The sequence below is a fragment of the Pocillopora damicornis genome, chromosome 6 (assembly GCF_964200805.1).
Source record: "Pocillopora damicornis chromosome 6, jaPocDami1.2, whole genome shotgun sequence".
In the NCBI taxonomy this organism is placed as follows: domain Eukaryota; kingdom Metazoa; phylum Cnidaria; class Anthozoa; order Scleractinia; family Pocilloporidae; genus Pocillopora; species Pocillopora damicornis.
In genome coordinates, this window is record NC_142675.1 from 20,904,536 (window position 1) to 20,931,547 (window position 27,012).

The 27,012-nt window shown below is 38.2% G+C and overlaps 1 protein-coding gene across 1 annotated transcript; it reads right to left on the reverse strand.

Annotated features, from left to right (window-relative positions):
- LOC149044371 (uncharacterized) lies at positions 1-26,111 on the reverse strand. The gene is given in 39 exon segments (XM_089209252.1): positions 1-216; positions 470-519; positions 620-656; positions 1,705-1,754; positions 2,038-2,177; positions 2,326-2,399; positions 3,025-3,114; positions 3,735-3,844; positions 4,286-4,394; positions 4,812-4,944; positions 5,273-5,382; positions 5,608-5,688; positions 6,342-6,437; positions 6,986-7,051; positions 7,736-7,790; positions 8,204-8,586; positions 9,347-9,431; positions 9,661-9,710; positions 9,827-9,876; positions 9,981-10,139; positions 10,796-10,946; positions 11,651-12,385; positions 12,584-12,658; positions 12,885-12,969; positions 13,340-13,427; positions 13,720-14,803; positions 15,010-15,063; positions 15,701-15,844; positions 16,543-16,602; positions 17,090-17,204; positions 17,993-18,058; positions 18,610-18,692; positions 18,785-18,870; positions 19,678-19,781; positions 19,939-20,032; positions 20,742-20,848; positions 20,965-21,058; positions 21,725-21,831; positions 24,696-26,111. Coding segments are annotated over 39 exon segments (6,690 nt in total). The 5' UTR covers positions 26,006-26,111; the 3' UTR covers positions 1-96.
- Positions 26,112-27,012: the final 901 nt, after the last annotated feature.

The window sequence follows — 27,012 nt, forward strand, 5'->3', positions numbered from 1 at the left end:
TAGAATCTGAATTAGGATGGCCAGTTATGGGAAGAATTAACACGAAGTAAGGACGATGAGAGAAACCTATATGCTATCGGCACCCATGAGCAGGAATCAAAGCAGAGTCTTTTGTATCCAGGGCTTATTTTGGTAACAATAAGTACAACAGAGTCTACTTACCTTAAGTTTTTTCTTTTTGGTTTTAACCTTGTTTACTCCTTTTACACCAACTCCCTTTGAACAGAAAACAACCGATAGTTAACATGAACAATTGCCCATTTCCAAAACGAGTTCTGGCGCTCTTCCTGTCATGTGATTATAAGTTTTCAGTCATGTGCAAATTAAACTTATTGTCAAACGAACGGTTGAGCACCAGGCCTCGTTTAGAAAAAGAGGCCAAAGGTAATTCGGGAATGGCCTATTTGCTCGGCGCTAAGAAGAGACGATGTTGTAAACAGAGGTAACAGCACCTTATTACTTTCCCTACCTTGACTGAGTCTTCGTCTTCCTCTTTCTTTAAGATAAACATTGCATCGCCTGCAAGATATATTTTACTCCGTATCAGCCTTCTAATCTACTCTTACTACGTAAAAGATGTGATGGGATAAAATTGTACACAAAAACTCCTATCACCAACCTGTTGGAATGCTGGCATCAGAAGAGTCCTGACCACTCTAGTGAACAGATAATAGAGTAACCATTGTAATAATTTTGTATTTTTAAACAGCTTGAAGTAATACAAATTTAAGCAAGATTTATCAACAACAATACTATTATTATTGACGTTTATTATATATTACCGTTAAATAATCCAAACCTTAGGTCGGGTTATTGTTATGTCCGTGTTGAGTTAACAATCTCATAGCTCATAACCAGATAATTAATCTTTTCCTTCTGTCAATGCATAACAGACCTCAATATATAGCTGGAAGCACCCGTGGGCAATATGAAGCGGATCCTGTGTTTTGATAGGCTACCCGAGCACGCAAGATGGGCCCATTTTGCCCGCTCAGGATTGCTCGCTTTGATCCCGCGTAAGCGCGTGGAGCGGACTTAGAGAGTTCGTAACTTTTGGACAATGTCGGCGATGAAGTCGCAAAAAGCGACAAAAGACAGTCAAAACAAAGAAAACATAAACGACCTTCGTGGGTTTAATGTGCTGCAAATACTGTTGAATTTCTTTCCCGGCTCTCAAAATAAACAAGTCATTCTTGATTCTTATTAGAGCGTAATCTTTTCGCTATCTAATAAATCCTTCACTGATCAAGCTTGTTCGGTTAATATGGCTGGATATATGCCTTTTTTAGCGTTTTAATAGACCTCGACTTCGTCTTGATCCATAAAAACGCAAAAAAGGAACTCAGCCAATACCAAGCAATTTCTTATGTTGGGGTGGAAAGGGTTGCGGAAAATGCATCTATCGTGACACACCACTTGGCATAGAAAGACAAGTATTCCCCTTATATGTCAAGCCAGCAATTACAAAGTACGCTCCATGTGAGTCTAAGTTGTTACTAACAACACTGTGCCTAGCTTCCCTGGGTAATTTCTTTTTCTTCTGTTTCAGCCTGCATGGGTGAAAATTTCTTTGGTGATGAGTATTGAGGACGTGGCGCGAACAAAAAAACGGAGCTTTGCCGCTCAATGCTTTTAAGCAAGCACAACCCCCAGCTACGCAGGAAATTTGATTATCTGTCTAAAATAGCAAGAAATGTCTCTTGCCTTTTCCAGCTGATTGTGGTCTCCCTTCATCGGTTTCCCTTCTTCTTGTCCTGCAACAAAATTAGCACAAGGAAGTATGAGCTCGTCATTAAACCATTACTACAAGGAATTGACATAAAAATGGCCAGAAATGAATAAAATGTAACGCCTCACATATTTCATCTCATGTACGACTAACGAGTCTCACATAAAGACACCTTATTGAGACACTACAGGATCAAGTTTGTTCGCCATCTTTGGAGGAATAAGGTTTAACTCGAGTGAGACATGCATAATTGTCCATTATTCTCAATTTCAAAGAAACAGCTGTAGAGAACAACGGTGTAAACTGACCTGGTAAGGGAGGAGGGGGTGGGGGGTTATGGACCACCCTTTCTTCACCAATGTCACTAGGCGATGTTTCAGGTGTCGCAAAGTCCTCCATCTTGATGTGATCTTTATCCTTTTTTTTCTTTTGTTTAGCACCAGCAACACTAATAAACGAACAAATGATTATTACACGAACCTGCAAGTTCCAAGAATGATCAGCATCAATTGATGGAAGATTAAATTACAATTCAATTTACAAATTTCTAAAAAATGGTGAGAGGCATCATCAATGAACCAAAACCAACAACTTACTTTGCTTTAAGTTTATTTTGCTTTGATTGTTTTGGTTTGCTCTCCTGTTTTGTGGCTGGCTTCTCATGCTTAAACTAAACAAACGAAACATTCATAAATCATAACAACATCCCCAAGCATTCCTGCATGTGTCGTGCTGGGCCAACGAAAGATATAAATTTCAATGCAAAATGTCAGTCTTCCCTTGAACATCTACCAAACCCACGCACTTGAACATTGAGTTTAATGCAAAAAAATGCCTTCTTATCCGCCAAAGCCCAGAAGACTACTTAAGATCTTACATGAAACATGTGAAAATCATAAATGTGAACTGCGGTTTAAGAAACTAATTTGGAAGCGATCTTCGCCGCAATAGACACTACTTAGGCAGTGGTGAAAAAAGAAAGTCTGAAAAAAATTCAGGCCAGTACGGGATTTGAACCCATGACCTCTGCGATACCGGTGGTACAGTGCTCTACCAACTGATCTTACTAGCCAACTGGGAGCTGGTCAATACGTTGCTTCGTAATAAACCCGTGAACTTATGAATAAATAAGATCTTACACTCACTTAAATATGCATTGCATAAACACATCTCTAATAAAAGTATTACCCAGTGACAGAAGAGACCGTTTGTAGAGAGAGGTTCAACTGTATCTGTCTCATCAACTAATAGTGCCAATTTAGGTTGAGGTCATTATCACACTTATGACAGCCCACCTCAGTTTTAAGACCTTCCATATCATAGATCTGGACATTAATTACAGAGCCTTCACAGTCAGGAGTCATGCAGATGTCATCAAGAAAGTCCTAGATAAACAGAAAAATAAACGTAGTTAACATGGCAGCAAAGGTGGTACACTTACAATGGCACTTAGCTCCCATTTCTGTACCTTGCATTGAGGCTGTTGATAGTTCTCGTCATTACTCTATGCGTTTCTCTTAGCTAGTGTTCTTTCTTTCTTTTTTTTTTTTCTTTCTCCGAAAACAAACCACACAGAAATTCTGATTCAACCTTACATAGAAGAAGACAAAGAGCCCCCACAACTGATTTGTTTTATTTCTTATCCATTCTTAACAAAAACAAAGACTTTAAGTCTCGTCATCATCCTTTGTTGCTTCAAAAGTTACCAATAACTGTTTTGCCCAACCTTGTAAAAAATATCTGACTTCCCTTCTCCCTGGTCAAAGCAATTTACTAAATTTAGCTTCAGGAGCAAGCTCTTGACCAGCAATCAAACACTTGTTGCAGCTTAGCCAAAAAAAACAGACTTCTTCAATTTTTCTGTCCGGAACCCCTCTTTAACTAATTTTTTTCTTTGTACTCTCTTTCAGTGTTCAACTGATTTATGTGAAATTCTACCTTTCTTCAGGAGCTCAACTACAGTAAAAATTCTGCATGGCATTACTTTCGACATTTTTATTCTTGCCTTGTCGCCAGTTTTTCCATCTTCGGAGCTCTTTTGCTTTTTCCAACATCCTGGATGGAAATCTACTTTACAGTTTTCATGACAGATTAGTCGTATGTATCCTTTGTAGTCTGAAGTTGAGAAACAATAGACAGATTATGAAAGGAAACCAGGTACTCTTAAATTAAACAAAACAATTAATCTTCTGGAAAGGACATATACAGAAGAAGTATAAACTTTATTCTGAACCTTCCAGAAGAGAATAACATCTCTTCATATCTTTTTAGCCCATTCCACGCACTCAGGTAATAAAAGTAGTGCCATAGTGGCACCAGAGTGAGCCTCCTTCTTTTTTTTCCCTGCCCACAAACTTTCACTCCACTTTCACTCAGGGGCTCATGAATTGAGCCCCTGAAACAGGATGGTCACTTCTTGTATCCAGTACAAAACACGTTATGAGAACAAACAACCTTACTTTTTTTGATATAACTACAAATTCTCTAAACTAATTCGTAAGAAATATCTTGGTATTTAAAAGGGAGAATTGCTCATCAGATCAAAAGCACACCTACCAGGATCAGTAAGGTAAATCTGTGTTTTATTTCGACAATCAGGATATCTGCAAATAACATCAGGTCGCGGTGGATGACGACAAATTCTAATTAACGTCTGAATAGCATTCTGAAACAAGAGCGAAAGATTGAGACACATACGACCACAGTATTATTTTGAGGCAATGTTACTGTTCAAAAGACAGGTACCAGTAATTGAAGAGCTGAAGTCAAGGAAGTTTTCCCTACTGTAAAATTGGAGTTACCACATATCAGCCGAGTCTATGTCTCTTTGGTTAAGAGATTCACAATCCATTTGATCAAGGAAAAACTCCTGAACTAATGAAAGGGGATATTTTTTAGCAAATGAGTATGGAAAATTTGCATACAGCAAATATTTTACTGCATTTCCCAGCATCAAAAGAAAAAGAAAAAAAAAAAACAATATAATGCTGTAAGTAAAACTCCAAACCAAGTTTTCTAATACAGGAATAAATATGCCTTGAATGGGAAAAAAAATTACACTAAAATGAGAAAATATTATTACCAATAACTTTCCAGGTTTAGTGTCGTCAATAATGACTTGAGACCCAGGCCATCTATAAGAAGCTAACTTCTCATCACCCAATTTGTTTACTAAACCAAGGCCTTCTTCTAAATGATCTAAGGCTTCTGTGAACCTATGGCAAATATGTATAAGCAGGTTTTGATTTTTTCCACTGAATGAGGACAACTCAAGACAGGTTAGAAAGGCATTAAATTTAGGCTATTTGTATGATGCATTAAAATTGAAGAGTTCTGTTTGGGTAACAAGAGGTCAGTGTCATAATTTCACAGATATTTTCTGAAGCAGGAGACAAAAATTGTGCAGTTTCTGAAGCTTATCTCTCCTTTAAGACGTTGAGGGTATTTTCAGACAAGACCAAGCTCAATTATAAGCTGTCACACATAAATTGTATTAAAATAGCATCAAGAATACTCAAATGATTTTGAAATACTATTTCATACCTGTTCTGTTTATAAAACACCCTTCCTGTTCCTAAATATGCTAAAGGGAAGACTACAGTTTTATGTTCTACTACAATAATCTCAAAATGTTTCTTGGCTGCCAGTAGTTCCTGAAAAAAGAAAAGCCAAATCAAAATAAATTTACATTAAGATACAGATTTTACATGATGGTTGTATTCTAAACTAAATGACATTAAAGCATGCCACAAAAATTAATGAACCTAGAAACACATTAGAAATTACTGCTTTTCAATAGACTATTATGGCCTGAAGCTATCTACATTTAAACAAAAATTGCAAGATGTGATTTTACAAAATTAGAAACAATCGTCTACCTCCTGGCCACCAACTTCCAAGAGAGCTGCTCCAAAACTATACAGTAATATAACAAAATCTATCTCCTTCATTTCATAGATCTGATGGGAGAAAAAAGGTTCCAGTAAGTAAGCATGAGAACTCTCACATCATCATCAGTGTACAAACACAGAGCTTTTTATAGCCACTTGTCTTTATGCAAACTTCTGTTTTTCAACCATGACAAGAGCAAAATAACTTTTTATTTTAATAATCTCAGGCAACTGGTGAGTGCAAAGGAATAATTTAAGATTTTAAGTATTACTGTAAGTCTGTTTTTTACTACTCACTATAAACAATCCATACTTGTTCATTATTTTCCAACCATAAATAAGTAGATGTCTCTCAATACTTTAAATGTTTAATTCCAAAATAATTCATGGCTAGCTTAGTCTATACCCATTGGCAACATACCCCCAAAAGGTTAAACAAGTAGATTTAAGTATTTAATAACCATAGTGGATAATTTCTCTGCTTACAGACTCCTATCCAGTGCTACATTTACACTTTCTAATCACTAGATGCTCAGCCTGTCAGGGTCTCCACTTCAGGGAGCTTGGCAGGCTACCCTGATTATAATTATACTATTTACCAAGCAAAATGTAAAATAGTCCAACACACAGTGTGGTCAGAGACAGGTCACTATGAGCAAAGAGGTTCATTTGTACAATAAACTTCATTGGTTATTGTCATTATCATTACCAAAAGTACTTACCTGGTATTGATTACCATTCTCTTTTAAAAGTGCAACAGCCTTTCTATAATTACAAACAGCAATGTTGTTTTTCTTTTCTGTCATAGCTTTACTTCCCTGTAAAGAACAAATTAAATTAAGAAATTTATAAACAACTCTGTGGCCAGTGTTTGCTAAATTTTATCACTTGAATAAAGAAGTTACTTGCTTTAATCATGGGTGCAGAAAAAGAAACATCCAAGTCCCTCTTAAAGAATTGAACCCCAACAATTTAGCTTTCACACTGAGATGGACTATTACAGAGCTACAGATTACTCCACCATGAGCTGGGCTTTGACTAGTTCCATGTGTGACAAACATCTTATATACTGCTTGAATAAGCAATCATAGTAAAGGCATGCCACTCTATCAACCGTGAGCAAGATTTTCCCCAATGGGTCAATAATTTATTGCAAAATAAAAAAAACAAACCCTTATTAAACTACAAATACCCTATAATTTTGCTTTTAATGCTATGTTTCAGTGATCTTATTTCTTGATATCACTTTTAATTTTAAATTTACTGTCAACAGTTTTGGTCACACACAATGAGGAACATTATCCCATCTAAAAGTTAAAAGAGTGATTGACTGATCTATTCAAAGGACTTCACTTTGCACACTTACTTCTTTGAGGTAGGAGGTAAATTCTCTTAACTTTGGATTATTCCCACTCTGATCTCCTTGTGACGCCTGTAAGAGAAAAATGATTTGTTTAACTTTCTTTGTCTGAAGACAAGCAATTTTATGCTAAAATTAATACTGTTAACATTGAGTTCTAAAAGCATGAAGCTTCAACTGAAATTGAAAGAGGTTCGTCTTATAGAGGGTTGAGAACATTTGACCAAAAACATGAGGAAAACAGCATTAAATGTATTCTTATTCAAGAAGTGAACAGAGAAGTTCAGTGAAAACCAAGAAAAGTTTTAAAGGAGCATGCAATTTCATAGCTAGACGTGAACAGAAGTTCCAGAATTCTGCAATACACTTTGACGAAAGCAGAAAGCTTGCATGAAATTCAAATTGCTTGCACATATTTCATCCCTCAATCAAATTCTTGTTGCCAGTGGGAATACACAAGAATTCTTTCTGTTTGTCCACACTTACAGTGAACCTTCTGTTTTGCACAAGCCCTTTATTGGAGCAAATAACAACATACTCTTCTGAACAAAAAGGTCCAACACAACTTGGTGAGCACTAAGGGGATCAAAGTGATGACAAAATGTGTAATAGAAATTTGGACAAGTTCTCCTTGCTGGCACCATAAAAATAATAATTAAAATTATAGTTGTGATAATAATAATAATAATAATAATAATAATAATAATAATAATAATAATAATAATAATAATAATAATAACAATAATGATAACAAACCTCCACATGTCCATTCTTCATGGATGCACCAAGAGGAGTGTTGTTCTTTGAATTCCTAAAGGGACGGAAAGAAGACAAGAAAATAAGCTGAGATTTCTGGGAGAAACCTCTCAAAACTACTTAAATGATAGTCACCTGCATTTCAACTTCAATACAACTGTGTTGAATATTGTAAAAGGAAAAAAATTTTCTCAGCAAAAAAAAAAAAAAAAAAATTTTCTTATACTTTATTCTGAATCCAGTGTCAGATACTATCTATAAGTGTAACAGGTTCACTGAGTTTGACCTCTTGTGCAACCCAGGATTTTACATCTTTCACTGGATTTCAAGATGATTGAAATTATTTTGCCAAGCATGGCTTTATTTGTTGGACCCAAAATCGACCACTGACACACATTTTACAAGGGCATATGTATTTGTGTTAAACAAATGTAACACAGATTCCTCCCACATTTTTACATCTCTGACCTCTCCTGGGGGGTGGGTGTCATGTCCTCGAGTAACGCGGACGAATTCCATACGTTGTTACTCGGGGATAAGTCACTGTCCATGATGGAGGAAAGCTCCTGCCGGCTACTACTTCTACTGCTACTTGTGCTGTCCGAGTTGTTCCAAGCCTGTTTATCTGGAGTACTGTCATCGCACACAACCAACAAGGATGCGGCATACGGAGGCTGTGACGACACAGGTCCCAAAATGCCCAAGGACAGTGATTTGAAGGTTCCAGAGTCACCACGAAGGTCAGACGCCCTAAGGTTGACTGCTGCCGCATTTGATCCTGACTTCTGAGATGAAGGAGAAAACTTTTCTTTCACAGGTGAAATGAATTGATGTTCTCCTTGATAATCATGCTGCTGAAGATCAAAAGCAAAATTCAGTCTTTTCTTTGTTTAACGCTCTACACAAATGTTAACAATCGTTCTTTCAAAAACAACCAACACATCAGTATCTTTCCTGATGTGTCATCACACAAGGCACGGCGCCTTCGATATTGTTAATCCTAGAGTTATACAGGACGCACACCACTTAGAAAATAGGGATCATTCCATGGAAAGTGCGCACGAACGATTTTTATTCACAAGTTGCAAGGCATAAAAACAAAAAAACAAAAAAACCAACGAGTTTTTTCTAATACATTGCAACGAGTGAATAAAAATCGTTCAAGCACTTTCAGTAGTATGATGTTTTTATTTCATACATGCTGAGATGTTTTCTTACTGACCGACACATTTCAAAGACTAGGAAAATACATCGTTCGTCAAATCAGAGACACGAGCGATTGTACTTCACAGTGTAAATCTCAATACGTTTAAAATAAATGGCCTTTCTCGCCGATGCAAATAAATACCAGAAGCGATCAACAAGTGTGAACTCAAGTTCAAGAAAAAGACAAATTTATCAGCTGGAGAGCATTCATTCGATAAATCACTGAACGTTCCATAGTTCCTTTAGTTTCTTATCATCTCCTTTATTCTCATGACTTCAATGCGTGATTCTGAGGTGATATTGAAAGGAGAAATTAGATACCAGTCCCTCTAAGGGGGGTAAAGAATTAATGACTCTCGACCAGACGATCATACTGCATGATCGAAGGTGATATTGTAATTTTACCTGTCCAGACCAGCTGATACTGCGAGCTCGCGCTTCGTGTTCACGGCTATCTTCACCAGTAGACCAAGGATATGACTACAGAGACCTACAAACGACGAAAGAGGCCAATCAAAACTGACAAACAAAATAGGAACCAATCAGAACTCAGAGCAAAGTACACGCTATCAATGATAAACGGGTAAACGGAGGCCATGGGTAAAACAGGATTTTCTGTATTGGTTGATTAGGTAGCATCAATAAATTCACGAGGAAATTTAGTAACTTTATAAAAATACTAGTAATAAAAAAAAACACAAACAAAGAAAACAACCTACCCAGTGCTGAAAAGGCTGCTAGTAAAAATATTCATTCCAGGAAGCGGACCCTGTGGAGGCAAGGTACAATAATCAGGTATAAACGTACACAACTTGATTAATCTCAGAACTGAGTTTAAAATAGTCACTTCTGAAAAGGGTTATAAGAAAAAATGTAAAAAATTACCTCTAATTTTCTTCTAGAGGTGATACTGTCTGAAATTATGTTGGAGAAACCTATAAAAAAAATAGCAAGAGCTTCTAAAACTAAGAAACCATAGTGGAGGAAAACAGAGACGAATCGCATCAACGAAACGCAGGGATAAGAAAAAGATCTCTACCTGACAGTTGCGAAGCCCAAGAACTAGGCAACTTTGACTTGTTTCTCTCCCTAGGAGACTGTAATAAACCGGAAGTTGTCGCATCCCCAGACGAAGAAGAGAACCTGTTCTGTAGTAAGCTTTCCTGCTGAGAATTGAGGTCGGGAACAGCAGCTTCAGCTGAAATTGAGAAGAAAAATTTTAACAATACGACAAAAAATACATAGACTTCAGTTCATTCTTCACTCAATCATATCATCGCACATAACTTAACCGAGGTTTCAATGATAGTCTTGAACGTTAGAAACGCCTTCTAAAGCAAGAAAAATCTCCTCTCGTAAAAGCAGTACCGAAAAGCTTTCACTTCAGTAATCATGCACTCGGGTTATACAGAACAACTTCAAAACTTAGAACCACCTTGTGTAACAAAACAGATAGGAATACAAATACACGAAATGACTGATTGATAGCGTCTTTTGAATGGTGAACACTTGGCATTCAACAACAAGTTAGAACCCACTTGCGCAGACCCCCGTGGAGGTAACACTCAATAGAAATCATTTGAACGGTCACACACTAGGGTTTCACCAGCAGACTTGACGTTAGAACAACAGCATAGGAAAGAACTCCAAAATACACAAAGTTTTATGGTTTGATTCGCAGTCTTCGTGTTCGAAAGATATTAAATGTTTTACACCACAAAGGGATGGCTCAGAAGATGACAAAAAAATTACAATCTTACCATTAATATCAATAATACTAATACTAAAACTACTATTACTACTACCACTAATAATAATAATAATAGAAATGACGATAATAGTAGTTATAATTACTCTGATAAGCTGAGGTGGCCACAGAGACTTCCCCGATGACTCCAAATGGGTTTTCGGGTGTAATGTGATGATCTCGATGATTTGCAGTCGTGACAGCACTCGTGCTGATTGACACTGTTGCCACTGACGTCGATGTTGATGACGAAGAGACCTTAATGAGGGACAAACAACCGACACAAAAGCTGTTAGAGCACTTTTGATTAAGCGTGGTAAAACCAAACTAAAGCAAGAAGCTTCTCACTTCTGGAGAGGAGCGCGGCCTTATCACCCGTACAGCGGCTAGGTTACCCGAGCTTCGCGACCAAGTCGCGTTTGCTTTAGTTTTGCCTCAGATTGGTTGAGAGAGAGACGCAAATTTTCGTGACCAATCAAAGAGCGAACTCACACAAAACCAAAGCAATCCCGGATTTCATTCGAAACTTAATTAAACATTGCGGGTAAACAACTATGAAATCTTAGACGTAGAGTTAGTCTCTTTTTCCCGAACCCTCTTGATAGTTTGTAATCGTTAAAAGCTTCCAAAAAAGCCACGACAGAGACTGTGCATCTTCAAAAAATTGAGCCATAAAATTTCAAGTTCGTCATTTGTAGTCCTGTGATATTCTACTCAGACCTTACTCGTCTTTCTTATTTCCTCTTCTTATCTTTTGGCGTTTTGATATCGTATAAAATCCAAAGGTACAATTTTAAAGCAATTACCTAGCAGATACACTAAGCCTCTGCTTGAAAATGCCGATAAGAGCAAAGATTACAGACAAAATGGCCATTGATTCAGAAAACGCATGCCACCTTCTCAACCAAAGAAGCACAAGCTTGGGATAATCATACAGGAGCCAGGTTTCAAAGAGAGGATACCTTTTGTTCCCAGCTTTCATGTAACGTGACGGGGTCCAGTCCCTGCATGTCACTTAAGCGGTTATTCCTGGGTTGAGCTTGAGCTTGCACACAGGATGTGCCCTGCAAATGGAAAGGTCTGTGCGGCGCTGGCACATCACCATTGTGTTTTTCTATCATCAGCCTGCCAATTGGCTCCTGTGAACTAGCCACCGTCATACTGCTACTGCCGCTCGTTGTAACCGCACTGGTACAAGCGCCCATGCTTTGAGGCGACGATTGTCTGTACGGTTTCCAAGCGGATGAAGTGGTTTGTGTAGAGTCTGTAACAATAGGCGTCGAAGTTGCAAAGATACTGGATGTTTCTGCGCCGCTCACAACCATATCTGCTGAAGCTACAACTGCATCTTCAAACACTTCTTGACTGCCGTCGTTAAGCTCTGGTGAATTTTTCGTTCCTTCGCTGGGTTTGTCGTTCCTGTTAGGAGCGGTCGGCTTCGCTGCTGGTGCCTGTACAGCCATGTTGTTAGCCTGTTCAATGGTAGGCCTTTCAGATGAAGATGATGATGAAGGAATCGCAGCATAGTTGCCTCGAACAGGAGCTGGAGAAGTGCTGGTTTGTGTCCTGTCTGAGGATGACATTGCGTTAGATGTGGTCGCCGTAGACACAGAGGATGTCGTTTGTCCAATTGTACTGGGCGTGTCTAACGCCTGTGTGACAAGGAACTTCGCTCTTTGGACAGCTTTATTGGACCCCTGCAAAACAACAGATAACTTTAATCCTTTAGCCTTTCACTCTTCTAGTTGCTATACTGGAAGATAATTGGTTGAGGGAATTTTGTGTTCGATTAACATTACAGCTTCGAGCAGATACTTTTTTAGATTCCTACAACCAGTTTGCTACGTAACATATTGAAGTTTTAAGGAGAAGCTGCATGTCAATCCCTTCTTTACCTTGATGGTGATAACTCTGTCCGTTGGATTCTTTGGTTCTGGTTTTCCAATCGTTATTTGCGCGCCCGATTCTTTCTGGAATGGTACAAAGTAAACAAACATAAGTACATCAAGGCACAAATCAATAAATAAATGACTAGTTGGTTCAGAACGTTAAATAATTTTGTTTTTTAACTGATTAATTGAAGCTATTCGCGAGGAAAAGCATTAATAAGACAATAAGCAATAAAAAGAATAGTTTTCTGTTGCTTTCTGATGCATAACGGATGACGATCCAAATCGGACAGATCAGGATACGTACTGTTATGGAGTTGATTTTGCTTCCTCCACGACCAATGACACGCCCACATATTGCATTGGGAGCTGTCAGTTGATACATTACTGTCCTGTAATTGAAAAGAAAAAAAAACATTGACGCAACAAATCCAACAGAGTTCATTCAGAAGATCCAGATTTTTCTTTTTCCCAAAACATTAAAAATTTCAGTGAAAACTTTCTTCTACTTTTGGCTTCAAAAGAGAAAACGATTGTCAAATTTCAGGAAGCCATAGATGAGAGGCTGAGAGGTTCAAAGATTACCTAAGAGGGAATGATATACAATGTTGGACCTCAAATAGTTGAGGAGAACTTGGGAAATCTAAGCAAAGTCTTTAAGGATACAACGACATGACCTACAACACGAACGCAATAACTGATGGTTTGTTTTTTTCAACACAGTCAAATTCGCAATGTCCTCAACAAATATTAAAAACTTACTTCGAGTTTGTACTCCTTGTGACTTCTTTCCAATTATCCTCACCTCTCCCTAGCTGGGAGTGCTGTTGTTTTGACCTTGGTGAATGTACTGAGAGTGAGAAGAAAAAACAACAACTTGTCAATTGTGCACTTGTTAAGAAGAAAAGGAAAAAGAAATCGAGGAAGTAAAATTAACTCTTGCTTAGAAAACATTAAGAGGCAAAAGTCTTGGCTCGCTTCAATCTTTTCCAACCTGGTTGTATCGTAGCTTGTCCCCCTCACCCTCCCCACCCTAGGACAATTTTTCTCATCGCGCCCAGCACTTTGGCGACCAAGTGTGGGGAATTTGACTCTTGGTAGGAGAAGAAAAACAAGAACCGACCTGAATTGAAGTGACCCACCTGGTTTATGTTCCCGTTCTCCTTCAGAAGGTGTTGTTTTGTTGCTACCACTTGACGAATGTCCTGCAGCGAGTGTACCCTTTGTAGAAGTCCTACTGTCAGTGACTGTGGAGGTCGTTGGTGTATTATTATCAACAGCATTTGTGGTGTCTTTCCCTCTTCGAACAAATGTCTGAGTTGCATCGAAAGACTCTTTAGCCGTTGCCGCTCCACTGACGCTAGAATCCTTTGAATTGGACGATTTGTCACCCACAGAAGATGTATTTCCGACATTTTGCTGCTTGCTGTACGAGTTCTTTTTAGGACTGCTCGCAGAGCTATTCGCCTTTTCGGATGATTCTTTCTTCGACGACGGCTTTTCAGCCTTGGTTTGCTGTTTCACGTCTGGTTTCACACAATTCACCGTCACTGACTGTGTTACCTCGCTGGTTGTTTTAGTCTTCAACTCAATTTTCTGCGTCTTTACAGAGTCCGCTTTGTCGCTGTTCGAAGGAATGATTTTCTTTTTAGTGATCTTGGCAGGTTCATCGCTTTTCTTTCTAGAATTTTTATCTGGCAAAGTGTTATTCTCCAACTCTGTTTCTTTCCCTGCACTCTGACTTCGAGCACGGCCCTTTTGATGAGGGCAAAGAGAGTTCTGCGGCGTCGGCACATCCCCTGTGCTGCTGAGAGGTCTTTTAGGCTTTGCATGCCGGCTATCAAGAGTAGATCTCTTATTAATGGGACAAATCTTGAGTTCATTTCTATCATCATCAGCAATCTGTCTATTTTTCAGAGCGTCTTGTGCGAGGAGGTATTCTTTCTCATCTGTTTTCATTTCCTGGTGGTTATTTTCAGTAAGTAGTTCTTCAGAGCACGGCTCTCGTGTGGTATCCACAACATCACCCACGTTATCCTCTTGATCGTGGTCGAAGTCATCCGCCATCTCTTGAGGTCTGTTCTCAAGCGGTAAGTCCTCGCCCACTTGTACTCCACACAATGTTTTGCTGTCTTTGGCTGCTTTCTTTCTTTTCCTCTTGTCTCTTCGTTTTGCTGCTGCCTTCTTCTTCCTGATGTCTTCTTTCTCTTTCTCGTCTTCGAGTTCCTTAAAAAAAAAATAAAAGACTCCATCTATAAACATTGGGCTGCAGCTAAAAAAATCTCAGCACAAGACCTACAAATGGTCGATATAAGAGCTCTGTACAGATATGTTGGGTTGTTTGAGCTGAGGAAAATTACCTCCAAGTAAACAACAAAGTATAAAGTTCTATGGTAAGTAGTAAACACAACGAGAAAAAAAACAGCACTAACCCTCAACAAGTTCTCTGCATTCCTCTGTACTTTCTCTTCCCTTGCCTTCTTTGCCTAAACAAGAATTATACGAAGAACTTAACCAAACAATATCAAAGACCCTGCATCCAGTGACTATATTGGTAACACAACGCCTCATGTCGTAGTGTCGTAAAAAGAACACAATTAATCAAAATAACCAAAGATTAAAAAAAAAAAAGGTTAAACAAAAAAAAAAAAACGAACGAGAAGTCAAAGAAAGAGTAAAATCAAGCATACCGCCAGGAGCCTGGGAGGGAGCAATTTTCGATTGAGTGTCGAAAGTACTCCGGGATTGCTTTGTTGCTACGCTCTGTGATTGGTTCAGAAAACTCTCATCAATCTCGCCTTGGTCGCTCGCGTTTTCGCACGCTTTAGACAGTTTGGTTTTTACTTCGAATTCTCATTGGCTCCTAATAGGTATCTTCCTTTCTTCTAATTGGCTGTTGTGATAAGCTTGGTTTTGGTTTTACGATACTCAGTGGACAAGCGCTCCAAGGATCAACGACAAGTCACGATTAGTTGCGATTTCGCATCTGATTTGTTGAGAAGTTGGAGCCAGTCTTCCCGCCCGATCCAAAAGCGGTGAAGGAACCACTGTAATCCAAGATTACTTTTGACATTTAATTAACGTGGACTCTAAAGGAGTTACTGCACTCTCTTTGCAACTGACCTTGGTGACCAAGTCGTAGCACTTTCTTCTTTCAAGCATCATGTCGTCATGTTTTTCTTTACCATCCACAGGTGCGACGAGACACTTTTGGCACTGATCTTCAGACGGAAGATGATTGACAACATTCAGTAACCACTCCACAACCTGTAGGTGAAAAGTCGAAAGGTACTTTAGGTTTATATTAAACTTGGTCCTTTCGGGATCCAAAACCTAGTGATAACCGCCCTTCATAGGGCTAACAGATTCTTGTGTACGCACGCCAAGGGTAATTTTCATTCAATGCAATTGTTTTCTTTTCCCAGACTCACACTGAACAAAATGTCGACTTCCAAAAGCACAAAGCTTCAACAGAAAGTTGAAGAACATTTGACCGAAAACTTGAGAAAAACGGTGTTAAATGTATTTCTATTTAAGAAGTGAATGGAGAAGTTCAGTGAAAACCGAGACATGTTTTAAAGGAGCGTGCAATTTCATCGATAGAAGTGAACAAAAGTTCTCAGAATTCTGCGATACACTTTAACGCAAACAGAAAGCTTGTATGAAATTTAAATTGCTTGTAACTATTTCACCCCTCTATCAAATGCTTGTTGCTTGTAGGAAAATGCGAGGCTTCTTTCCGTTTTTCCACATTTACGGTGTACCTTCTGTTTGCTCAAGCTCTTGAGGCGAATGAGATTATACTCCTCTACACAGAAAAAAGGTCCTACTTAACTTGGTGAGTATTAAAGGAATCACAGAGACAAAAAAACGTGTGATAGAAATTTGAACAAATTGTGCTCGCTGGCACCATAAAAAAATATAAATAAATAATAAAAATAATAATAATAATAATAACAACAAACCTCCACATGTCCATTCTTCATGGACGCAACAAGAGGAGTGTTGTTTCGGGAGTCAGTAGCCTGCAACCAAGGAAGTACAAGATTAATATTGCAATTTAAGATGAACCGTTGATTTGTAACTGTAACATTATTGGACAATTTTGTAAAATAATCCCTCTCCTGTGCGAGATATCCAGAACGGTATTTAAACAATATGAACAATAAAAAATCCCACAATAGCCCTCAAACTTTTCGATCTTGAGTGCAGTTTGTTAACCCCAAAGCTGAAGTGTCTTTCTTCATTTAAACATTGACTTCACCCTTAAACTCCCAAGTTCTCATTAGTAATTCTCCTTACTTTCTACCATACAGTTCTCATGATGTTAGTTAGGAGAATTCGGTATTGGATCAACTAATAATCCCCTAACTGATATTTTCTTTATTCTCATCACTTGCCTGCTTGATATTGTGATGACACTGTAAGAAGAAATTCTCTCTTGGTCAATCATGACAGTTAAAGGGTTAAACATTGACTTAACATGCTTCTATTCAAGTTTTAATTTGTCACCTCTGTATCTGCTCCTTTGTCAAGAAGCTGTACACCGATTTCTAAATGACCTTCTTTACAAGCCAGATGGAATGGAGTACAGCCTTTATTGGTATGACACTCAACATTTGCATTCCTAAAGGGATGGAAAGAAGACAAGAAAATAAGCTGAGATTTCTGGGAGAAACCTCTCAAAACTACTCGTATGGTAGTCACATGCATTTCAACTTCAGTGCAAAATGTGTACAATGAACAAAAAAATCCCTTGCAAGTGAAGTATTTTATTTTGAATCCAGTGTCAGATACTATCTAGTGCAACAGGTTCATTGAGTTTGATCTCTTGTGCAACCCAGGATTTTACATCATTCACTGGATTTCAAAATGATTGAAATTATTTCACCAAACATGGCCTAATTTGTTGGACACAAAATTGACCACTGATACACATTTTACAAGGGCATATGTATAGGTGCTAAAAATATATAATACAATGGACAGAAACACTGAAGTGTTTTTGTGGAAAATTTTCAATTTTCTTCCTGCACCTTTCAAGGAATTTGAAGATATCAAGTTTAATTTTAACAATAACAATATTTAAAGAACTTCAAGACTACACATACACCTTAAAGTTTGCAACAAATCTTTTTAATGCTTCACAAAGCACAAGAAAGGTGAGGAAGTATTCTCTACACACGTTTTACAAATAGGGCAGAGAATTGTGATTCTTTGGAAGTCCACATCATATTATTGGAATAACAGATCAGTTGCCTGCATATAATCCAGCTCACTCCCTTCAGACTCCTCCTAAATTTTTACATCTTTGACCCAGCTTTCACAAAAAGGAAAAGCTGTTTTCCAATGGCTCTGAAAATTTCTCAGCAGAAATAATCAATGTGATTAAAAACAACTGCAACCTTAACTAACCTGCTTAGTAACAGGGAGACAAGCTCAACGTGACCTTTCTCCCCTGCAAGAGTCAGTGGGTTTTCCCTGCGGCTAAATAAATAACAATTAAAAATTGCAATGTAAATTAGTAACAGTTTAAGAAAAATTGAATTTCAGCTGTGGAAAATCTAGGAAGTGGCTTCACTCCATTAGAGGGCTTAAAGATAGCATTCATGGTAAATAAAAATTGAAATTCTTGCTATCTACTTCAATTATTTAGACACTGAAGTTCGAGTGAAGTAATATGACAGTACTCATTTTGAACTGGAAGGGACAGTAAGTCCTCACCTGACTATGAGTAGTCCCTATTTAAAGGCAAGGTCTGTCACATGAGTCAAAAAAATCATTTAAAAAACATCTTGATCCCAGCACAAATATAATTTTTTTTTTACTCCTGCAATGCGCTTTGCCGAAAAGCAGGGACCAGTCATAGTCTAGTCCTTACAGCCTACTCAGCTGAGATTTCTCATTCCACCTTTTAACCAACTAAAAATATCCATGCATGAGGGTAATGTGAGAGTAGTGTCTTGTCTACAGAACAGACAGATTCCAAATCCTGCAAATCAGCTTCTGTATCTTTAAAACCTACACTGTACCTGTTGTTTGGGAATGGCGCGTTCACACTGGCTCCATTATCCAACAACAGTTCTACCACATCTACATGATTTTCACTACATGCCTAGAAAGAAAAAGAGAGAATGTTGTTAAGTTAACCTTTTTCTTTTCAATAACATGCATTGTGAACTGTTTATCTCAAACATCCTGCCTTACCTGGAACAGTGGGGTGATACCAGTTTTTGTTTGGCAGTCTCTATTTGCAACATTTTCAAGAAGAAGTTCAGCAACATCTCTGTGACCTAAGGAAAACGAGAAGCAAAACAAAAACCATTTATAAAAATGATCCCTAAAGTGCAAATGATAGAATGCAAATAGTCTGTCTTCAGTGCATGTGAGCAGCGATACCTTGGGCTGAATTACAAGCCCCTCACAGAGAATGAATTGAAAGCACAACACCTTGCTTGATACAGGTAAGCATTGCAGCAACTGTACACTGATAGCGTTTATCTGTTCCTGTGCAGACAGGGGTCAATGAAATTCCCAAGTAGGATGGAGTCACATGGGCCATAATTTTAAAGAAATATAAATAAATATCAACTAGGATTTCCACGGGGGTGGTGGAAATTAAAATTGAAACATCTCAGCAGAAGAGGTGGGGAACTAATTCAAATTTTATTGCTCACTGCTTCTGCCACTGAGATAATTGTAGCATTTCCACTTAAATCCAGTGTCAGATACTATCTAGTGCAACAGGTTCATTGAGTTTGAACTCTCGTGCAACCCAGAATTTTACATCATTCACTGGATTACATGATTACAGTTACAGTACAAGTAAGTCTTGTTGTCAACAACACAATCTATGCTCTTCACAAGCAAAAGTTTTCACCATGTTGAACAACCAGAAGCTCTCAGTACAGTTTTTCAAGGAATTAATGTATTATCAAAATTTTTCTGTATCCATTCTTTAGGATCAAGTCAAAATTGCAATTTTAATATACTTACTCCCTGAAAAATGCAATCAATTCTGTGAACTCATAGTAATAAAAAATCTTTGGTGCTGCAAAAATGACAGTTTGAATTGACAAGCTACATGTAAATACACAAACCTTTCCCGCAGGCCATAAATAGAGGACTTTGACCATAGTTGTCAGGAAGTTCTACATCAGCGCCATGAGCAAGAAGCTGTTCTGCCACAGCCACATGCCCCTCCCTGAGAATTAAACCCCAATATCAGTACTGAATATAAGATTTGCTTTTAGCAATGGAAATAAGACAAATCTTGATTTTCAAGGCAAGCAAATTCAGAGTAGCTAAAAAGGAGAATCACTTATTAGCATTGGGAATGAAAGGTTTAAGCATGAGCAAACCTTGTAGCCTCCATTAGAGGTGTATAGCCAGTTTTAGTTTGATGATCAACCTTGGCGTTGTGTTTGAGGAGTAGATTGGCAACATTGACATGACCTGCAAGGTGAACAAAGGTATAAGCATGTCCAAAGTTTGGAAAGATTCCTTGCAGAGGTAAATTACACAAACATGTGACATTTTTGTTCCTATTTTTTCCTTGGCTCTGAATTTTTTAACACACTGTCTGCTTTACTTCACAGGAACTTTTGCATCAATGTCAATATCTAAGCAAATACACACCTACCCCTCCCCTCACCCTAGCAACAGTCAACTGATAACAAATTAGGGTTATAATGTTGGGTTAAGGGAGGGGTAGGTGCACAGTTGCTCAGATACGGACATTAGCCTGAGGTTCTTATTGGGCCAGCCAAGGACAAATTTTGTTCTCTATTGATGAGGGAAATTTTAACTTGGCTTCCCACATCATATTTCAACCCAGTGCAAATAGCTGACAAAAACTTCGGCTCATTTACTGATATGTAGTACAAGGTGTGACCTTTTGAGTCCAAATTCAAACTTTGGTAATTGTCAGACTCATTACAAGATAGAGGTTGTCTTGGTGCCAAGATGATATGGATTCCATGTTCCTTCTCCTCACCCTCTTCTCCTTTCTCTGGTACAATTGTCCTGATTTACCAAAAAATATAAGATGGCTGTACTTGTTCAATTGAAATTAAATCTCTCATATCTCACATGATTTACTGGCAGGGAACTTAATTTAAACACACACAAAAACACTATAACAAGCTTCTTCTGACATGAATACCTCTCCTGCAGGCCAGCGTGAGAGGTGTATCATCATTGCTCCCCGAAGGTGAGTTTATTTCCGCTCCTTTGTTCAGCAAAAGACAAGTGGTTTCTACATGGCCCTCACTGGAAAAGAGAACATCATTACATTTAAGTTTCAGATGAAACCAGAAAGTTTTCAATAGTTCAACTTGGAGGCATATTTTATAAATTTCCTTCAAAAGCAAATTTTATAACAACACCTTGAGGCTAGTATCAAAGGGGCACGACCAGCCTTGGTGCGATGCTCAATGTTCGATTTATGTTCCAAAAGAAGTTCCACCACATTAGTATGACCTAAGAACAAAAGAGCAAATAATTCAAGCTGTTTCCCCTCAAACTAAGGCACTCAAAGCTTACATCAGTTCCTGTACAAGCCTTACTAACCCTCAACCTCCAGAATTTACTACTGTTTTCATAGGATGGAGTGATTTAAAGTGTACCCATGATATGCTGCAGACTACTTTGAGTGGACAATCATCCCATGTCCATGTAAGAAAGCGATTTGTGTGCCCATACAACTTATTATCATCATCATGCTTCATGGAAGACTCGGTAGCCTGATGGGGTTAGTGTGCTGGACTCCAGGTTGAAACAAGAGGTCCAGATTTGAGACCTGGCCAGGTCAACGTGTTGTGTTCTTGCACAAACACTCTATTTTCACAGTGAGTCTCTGCCCAGGAGTATAAATGGGTACCAGTAAATAGTCAGGGAAGCCTGATGAAATGCTGGGTCGAGGCGGGGGGGGGGGGGGGGGGGGGGGAGAGGGTAGACCTTGCAATGGACTGGCATCCCATTCAGGGAGGAGAAGTAATTCTCCTAGTCCCACAATATGCGATGGCAACCAGGATAAGTTTTGGCTGCATGGCCACTATGGCTCCAGTGCAGACTTAACCATCATCATCATCATCATCATCATCATTTTTATCATTTAGGAACTCCCAAAAGTTTCATTAACATTACCTTTCCAGCAAGCCAATGTAAGTGGGATGTTATTCTCACTTCCAGAAGGGACATTAACCTCAGCATTGCTATCAAGAATCAACTTGGCCACTAAATAGTGACCCTCACTGGTGAAAAAATGCAGAATGCATATTTGAATGAGTGTTTAGTTCTCACTGATGAAGACCTCTTGAACTTTGTTAAAGCTCATTATTCCTGTTACGGAGATATTTGACAGATTTTATTTAAATGGCACTTTATTTCCTAGAAAGTGTTAATTGAGCTGATGACTGGCCAAAAGGTTTTTGTTTTACTTTTCCTTCATTGTGTGTAACTGTCAAAGAGTGTGGAATTTAGTTTTTCATCTTGTTCTTCAACACCATTAAATTAACAAGGTATTGGCCCCCAAAAAAAGTTTTGTCCACTTGAATTAAGTTGTGCCTGAGTTGAACAACATTTGAGATCTTATGGATTTTTGAGTACAATCTTCAATTTATGACGACTTACGTTAATTGTAGTGTACTGCTTTGTAGATAAAAAACATGATAAACTCAAACACCAAGACTACCCTGACCAAATACAGTAGTTTAACATCTAACTTCAAACAATTTTCTTTAGCAAATAAACATTCTACCACATTGATCTGAGAGCATTTTTCTAGCAAAAGCACTTGCTGGTCTACTCTCAAATATTTTTACAGATTTAAACCATAACTTCTCTCAAGAAACAGCCCCTCAAGCTGTTTTTGCCTCAGTGATTAAAATGATTTAAAAAGCTTTTAAGTCTCTAAATTTGCCGCAAAAATCTTCAATATAATCACACAAGTCACTGGCAAATCTTTCCAAGTTCACTTTTAGAGATGTCCAATACTCTAAAGTTAGATAATTTTAATTCAGAGGCCTTGAAATGGTTCTAATTTGACTAAAAAGAATCTGACTGAGAAAGAAGCTTAAGATTATTATTAGTATAATAAAACAAATGTTAATGCATGGAAAGCTCATGCAAATTTCAATGATATTACATGTCTTAAGCGTAAACATATATATACAAATCATTATACCTTAGTGATGCAAGAAACAGTGATTGTTTACAGAAATAAAATAATGCTGAAAACCACCAATAAGGAAATTTAATCAAAGATCGAATGGTCAGAAGTAAAGGGATTGGAAAATTCACTATTGGTTAAATTAAAAACACAAAGATTGATTTCTTAAATAGAAAATTGCATCCTTTGAATTCATCCTTGGAAATTCAAAAGAAATTCATTGGTAGGGTCATTTTAAATAATCACAACAAAAATTGCAAATGAATAGCACCAAAAGTGAGAGATATCAATGCTTTAAATATGGGAGATATTCACATAAAAGAATAATTGTCTTAATAACATAAATGCTTCCATTGTTGGAATTTACAAGAGAGAATTGATGATTTTGGTTATAGAATAGATAATTAAACCTTAGAGAACATATCTTATCCATTTCACTAATAAATGAAAAAAAAAATGCTCACGAAAAATACAATGCAATACAATCCTTGTCAGTGAATTTTAAATAATCACAGAAAGACAATTCTGGTCAACCTTACCCAAGATGATCAATTTAGTATACAAGATTTTGATTCAAATGTGACATACCATAAACTTCTGTAAAACAAAAATCCTCCATACCAGACACTAAATATTGCAAAATCTGTGTGATGGTATAAATTTCCAGTGACATTTGAAATTGAAGAAATGTAAAATGGTTTCCGTGTTTACATAACCTGATGTAAACACGCGGGAGGTTGGGAGAACACGAGATAAGTGTAAGAAACCACGACGCAAAGCAGAGTGGTTTCCAGCCTATCGAGTGTTCTCCCAACCTCCCACTTGTTTACATCTGGCTATGTAAACATGGAAACCATTTTACATTTCTTTTTCAAATAACTAATGAAAGAGGAACGAAAACCATGTTTACATACGCTCAAGTAAAATGGTTTTATAGCCAATCAGAGCACACGTACTATTTGAATTATTTTATAATTAATAATGTAAATTTGTGTTTCCTACTTGAAGGAAAGTGTCTATTTTACACATCAAAAAACAAAGAAGATATTGCTGAGTTGTAAGATGCACAAAAACAAGTGTAAAACAGATTGCTTTCTAACAGATTAACCATACAGAATTAACAAATACAGCCAAAATTAAAACATACAATTCAGCATCAAAGAAAACAGCTGCTAACAGAATCCTACACTTCCTTCCAACCCAAAAATAAGGAGATGAAAAGTAAAAAAAAAACACCAATAATATTGTATTTTAAACTAGCTAAACTATAGAAAAAGCCAAACACTAGTGTTACAAAACAATGACTGAAATTATAACTGTGAAGTTTTTTGCGTTCAAAGAAACGCACACCTTCCCAACATTTTGTCACTCTCATTATTGATAAAAGCTTCACAAATTATAACAGAAAAACTGTTTCAGAAGTTGATCTCTGGATCAGATGTCTATAAAGTCAAACAACCATAAAGATTTTTCCTTGAACTAAGTCGAGTACAAAATCATTCTAGAATTATAACTGTATACAAAATGAATCTCTGGCAAAAGGATTCTTCAGTAAAGCTTCATCTGGTATATCCACATCATTTTCCCACAGAAGAATTACCTAAATGCTCTCATCATAACAGAATCAAGGAAGTGGTAAAAAATAGCCTGGCTGTCAAAGTTGAAAAGGAACAATCATCTACCAATTGCTTCTCTTTTCCATAATCTTTTCTTTTTTCAAGTTTTGTGCATCTCTAAGCTTTGTAATATAGCTATCCACATTATTGCAACATATAATGCGGAGACATGTTAAAAATATTCATGTATCAGTTTTGGACATCCCCTATTGCACCCTGTCTACAATAAACTTTGAAAAAACTTTAACTTTACCATAGCCCACTCATTATCTAATAAACTTTATACCCTAATTTTCTTATGTTATAGAAGCAAATATCAAGGGTTACATACCATGCTGCCAGCATAAGTGGGGTAAAGCCATCCTTAGTGCGATGCTCGATATCGGAATTAAACTCCAGCAGAAGTTTAACTACATCATGGTGACCCTTCCAACAAGCACTTGTCAGTGGAATATCATTACTACTTCCACTTGGTACATTGACATTTGCCTTCCTTTCAAGTAACTTTTGCGCAACATCAGTATGTCCCCTAAGAGCGGCAAGCATAAGAGGAGTGAGCCCTTCCTTGTTACAGTACTCAATGTTGGCATTTCTCTCCAGAAGCAGCTCAACAACATCACAGTGCCCATTCTGACATGCAAAGGTAAGGGGGCTATCCTTATTGCTATCTGACTCAACATTGATCTTGGCTCCATGATCAAGCAACATGGCAGCCACTTTCACATGACCAACCAAAGCTGCTAACATCAGAGCTGTACAACCATATTTATTTCTGTGTTCAACATCAGGCATCCTTTTCAGTAACTTTTGCGCAACATCAGTATGTCCCTCATGAGCGGCAAGCATAAGAGGAGTGAGCCCTTCCTTGTTACAGTACTCAATGTTGGCATTTCTCTCCAGAAGCAGCTCAACAACATCACAGTGCCCATTCTGACATGCAAAGGTAAGGGGGCTATCCTTATTGCTATCTGACTCAACATTGATCTTGGCTCCATGATCAAGCAACATGGCAGCCACTTTCACATGACCAACCGAAGCTGCAAACATCAGAGCTGTACAACCATCTTTATTTCTGTGTTCAACATCAGGCATCCTTTTCAGTAACTTTTGCACAACATCAGTATGTCCCTCAAGAGCGGCAAACATAAGAGGAGTGAGCCCTTCCTTGTTACGGTACTCAATGTTAGCATTTCTCTCCAGAAGCAGCTCAACAACATCACAGTGCCCCTTCCGACATGCAAAGGCAAGGAGGCTATCCTTATTGCTATCTGACTCAATGGCCACGGTGGCCTCATTGCCAAGGGTGCAAGCCCAAGTGAGGGCACTGTCAGAAGTGGTCTCCGTGGGGGCATCAATGTTGGCGTTGCGGTCCAACAAATAACGTGCCACATTGACGTGTCCCTGACTGCACGCCTCCAACAAAGGTGTATTCCCCGCCTTGTTTCGATAGTCAACATGGGCTCCGCTTTCCAACAACAACTCCTCGATGTCGAGTTTGCCTTGCTGATATGCCAAACTCATCATTTCATCTAAGCTCACGTCTGCTTCAGCGACAGAATGGAACACGGGGTCCGTTTCGTCAATAAGCCCATGTTCAATACATTCATTGTTCTCTTTGTCGCCAGAACTCATCGTCCACATGAAACGTTATGCGAGATTTCGACAAAATAATAATAATATTATACTTTCCTTGAGAAAGTGAGCACCAATGGAGATTTAGTTTCGACTCGGTAATTTCATTGTGGCCCTGAGAAGTTTATGGAAAAAAACACATGTCAGGGAAACAATGAGCTTCTAACTAAGCTAAGTTCAGCGTAGTGTCGAATGGTACAGCGTACGTAAAAACAGTGTAGCATTGCGTGAAATGGCTCAGAACACCCTAAACATAGATAGTTCAGCTAAATGATAAACGGTCCAGTTGCCCATGTCAAGTTGGAACATGAAATTGTGAAATGGACTAGCTCAATTGCAAATAGCTTAGCACTCATTTACAATACAGTACACAAACGGTGCAGCGTTGTGTCAAATGGCACAGGGTAACATCCAGTAGCACAGCGTACTCATAAACAGTGTAGCATTGCACGAAATAGCTCAGCGTAATGTAGAATGGTACAGCATACACACATATGGTGTAGCGTTGCGTGAAATGGTTCAGTGTAATGTCGAATGGTACAGCGTACATAAAAACAGTGTAGCGTTGCGTGAAATGGCACAGAACACCCTAAACATAGATAGTTCAGCCAAATGATAAACGGTCCAGTTGCCCATGTCAAGTTGGAACATGAAATTGTGAAATGGACTAGCTCAATTGCGAATAGCTTAGCACTCATTTACAATACAGTACACAAACGGTGCAGCGTTGTGTCAAATGGCACAGGGTAACATCAAGTAGCACAGCGTACTCATAAACAGTGTAGCATTGCACGAAATAGCTCAGCGTAATGTAGAATGGTACAGCATACACACATATGGTGTAGCGTTGCGTGAAATGGTTCAGCGTAATGTCGAATGGTACTGCATACGTAAAAACAGTGTAGCGTTGTGTGAAATGGCTCAGTGTAATGTTGAAGGGTACAGCGTACACACAAATGGAGTAGAGTTGCGTGAAATGGCTTGGCGTAATGTCGAATGGCCTCCCAGTTTACCCG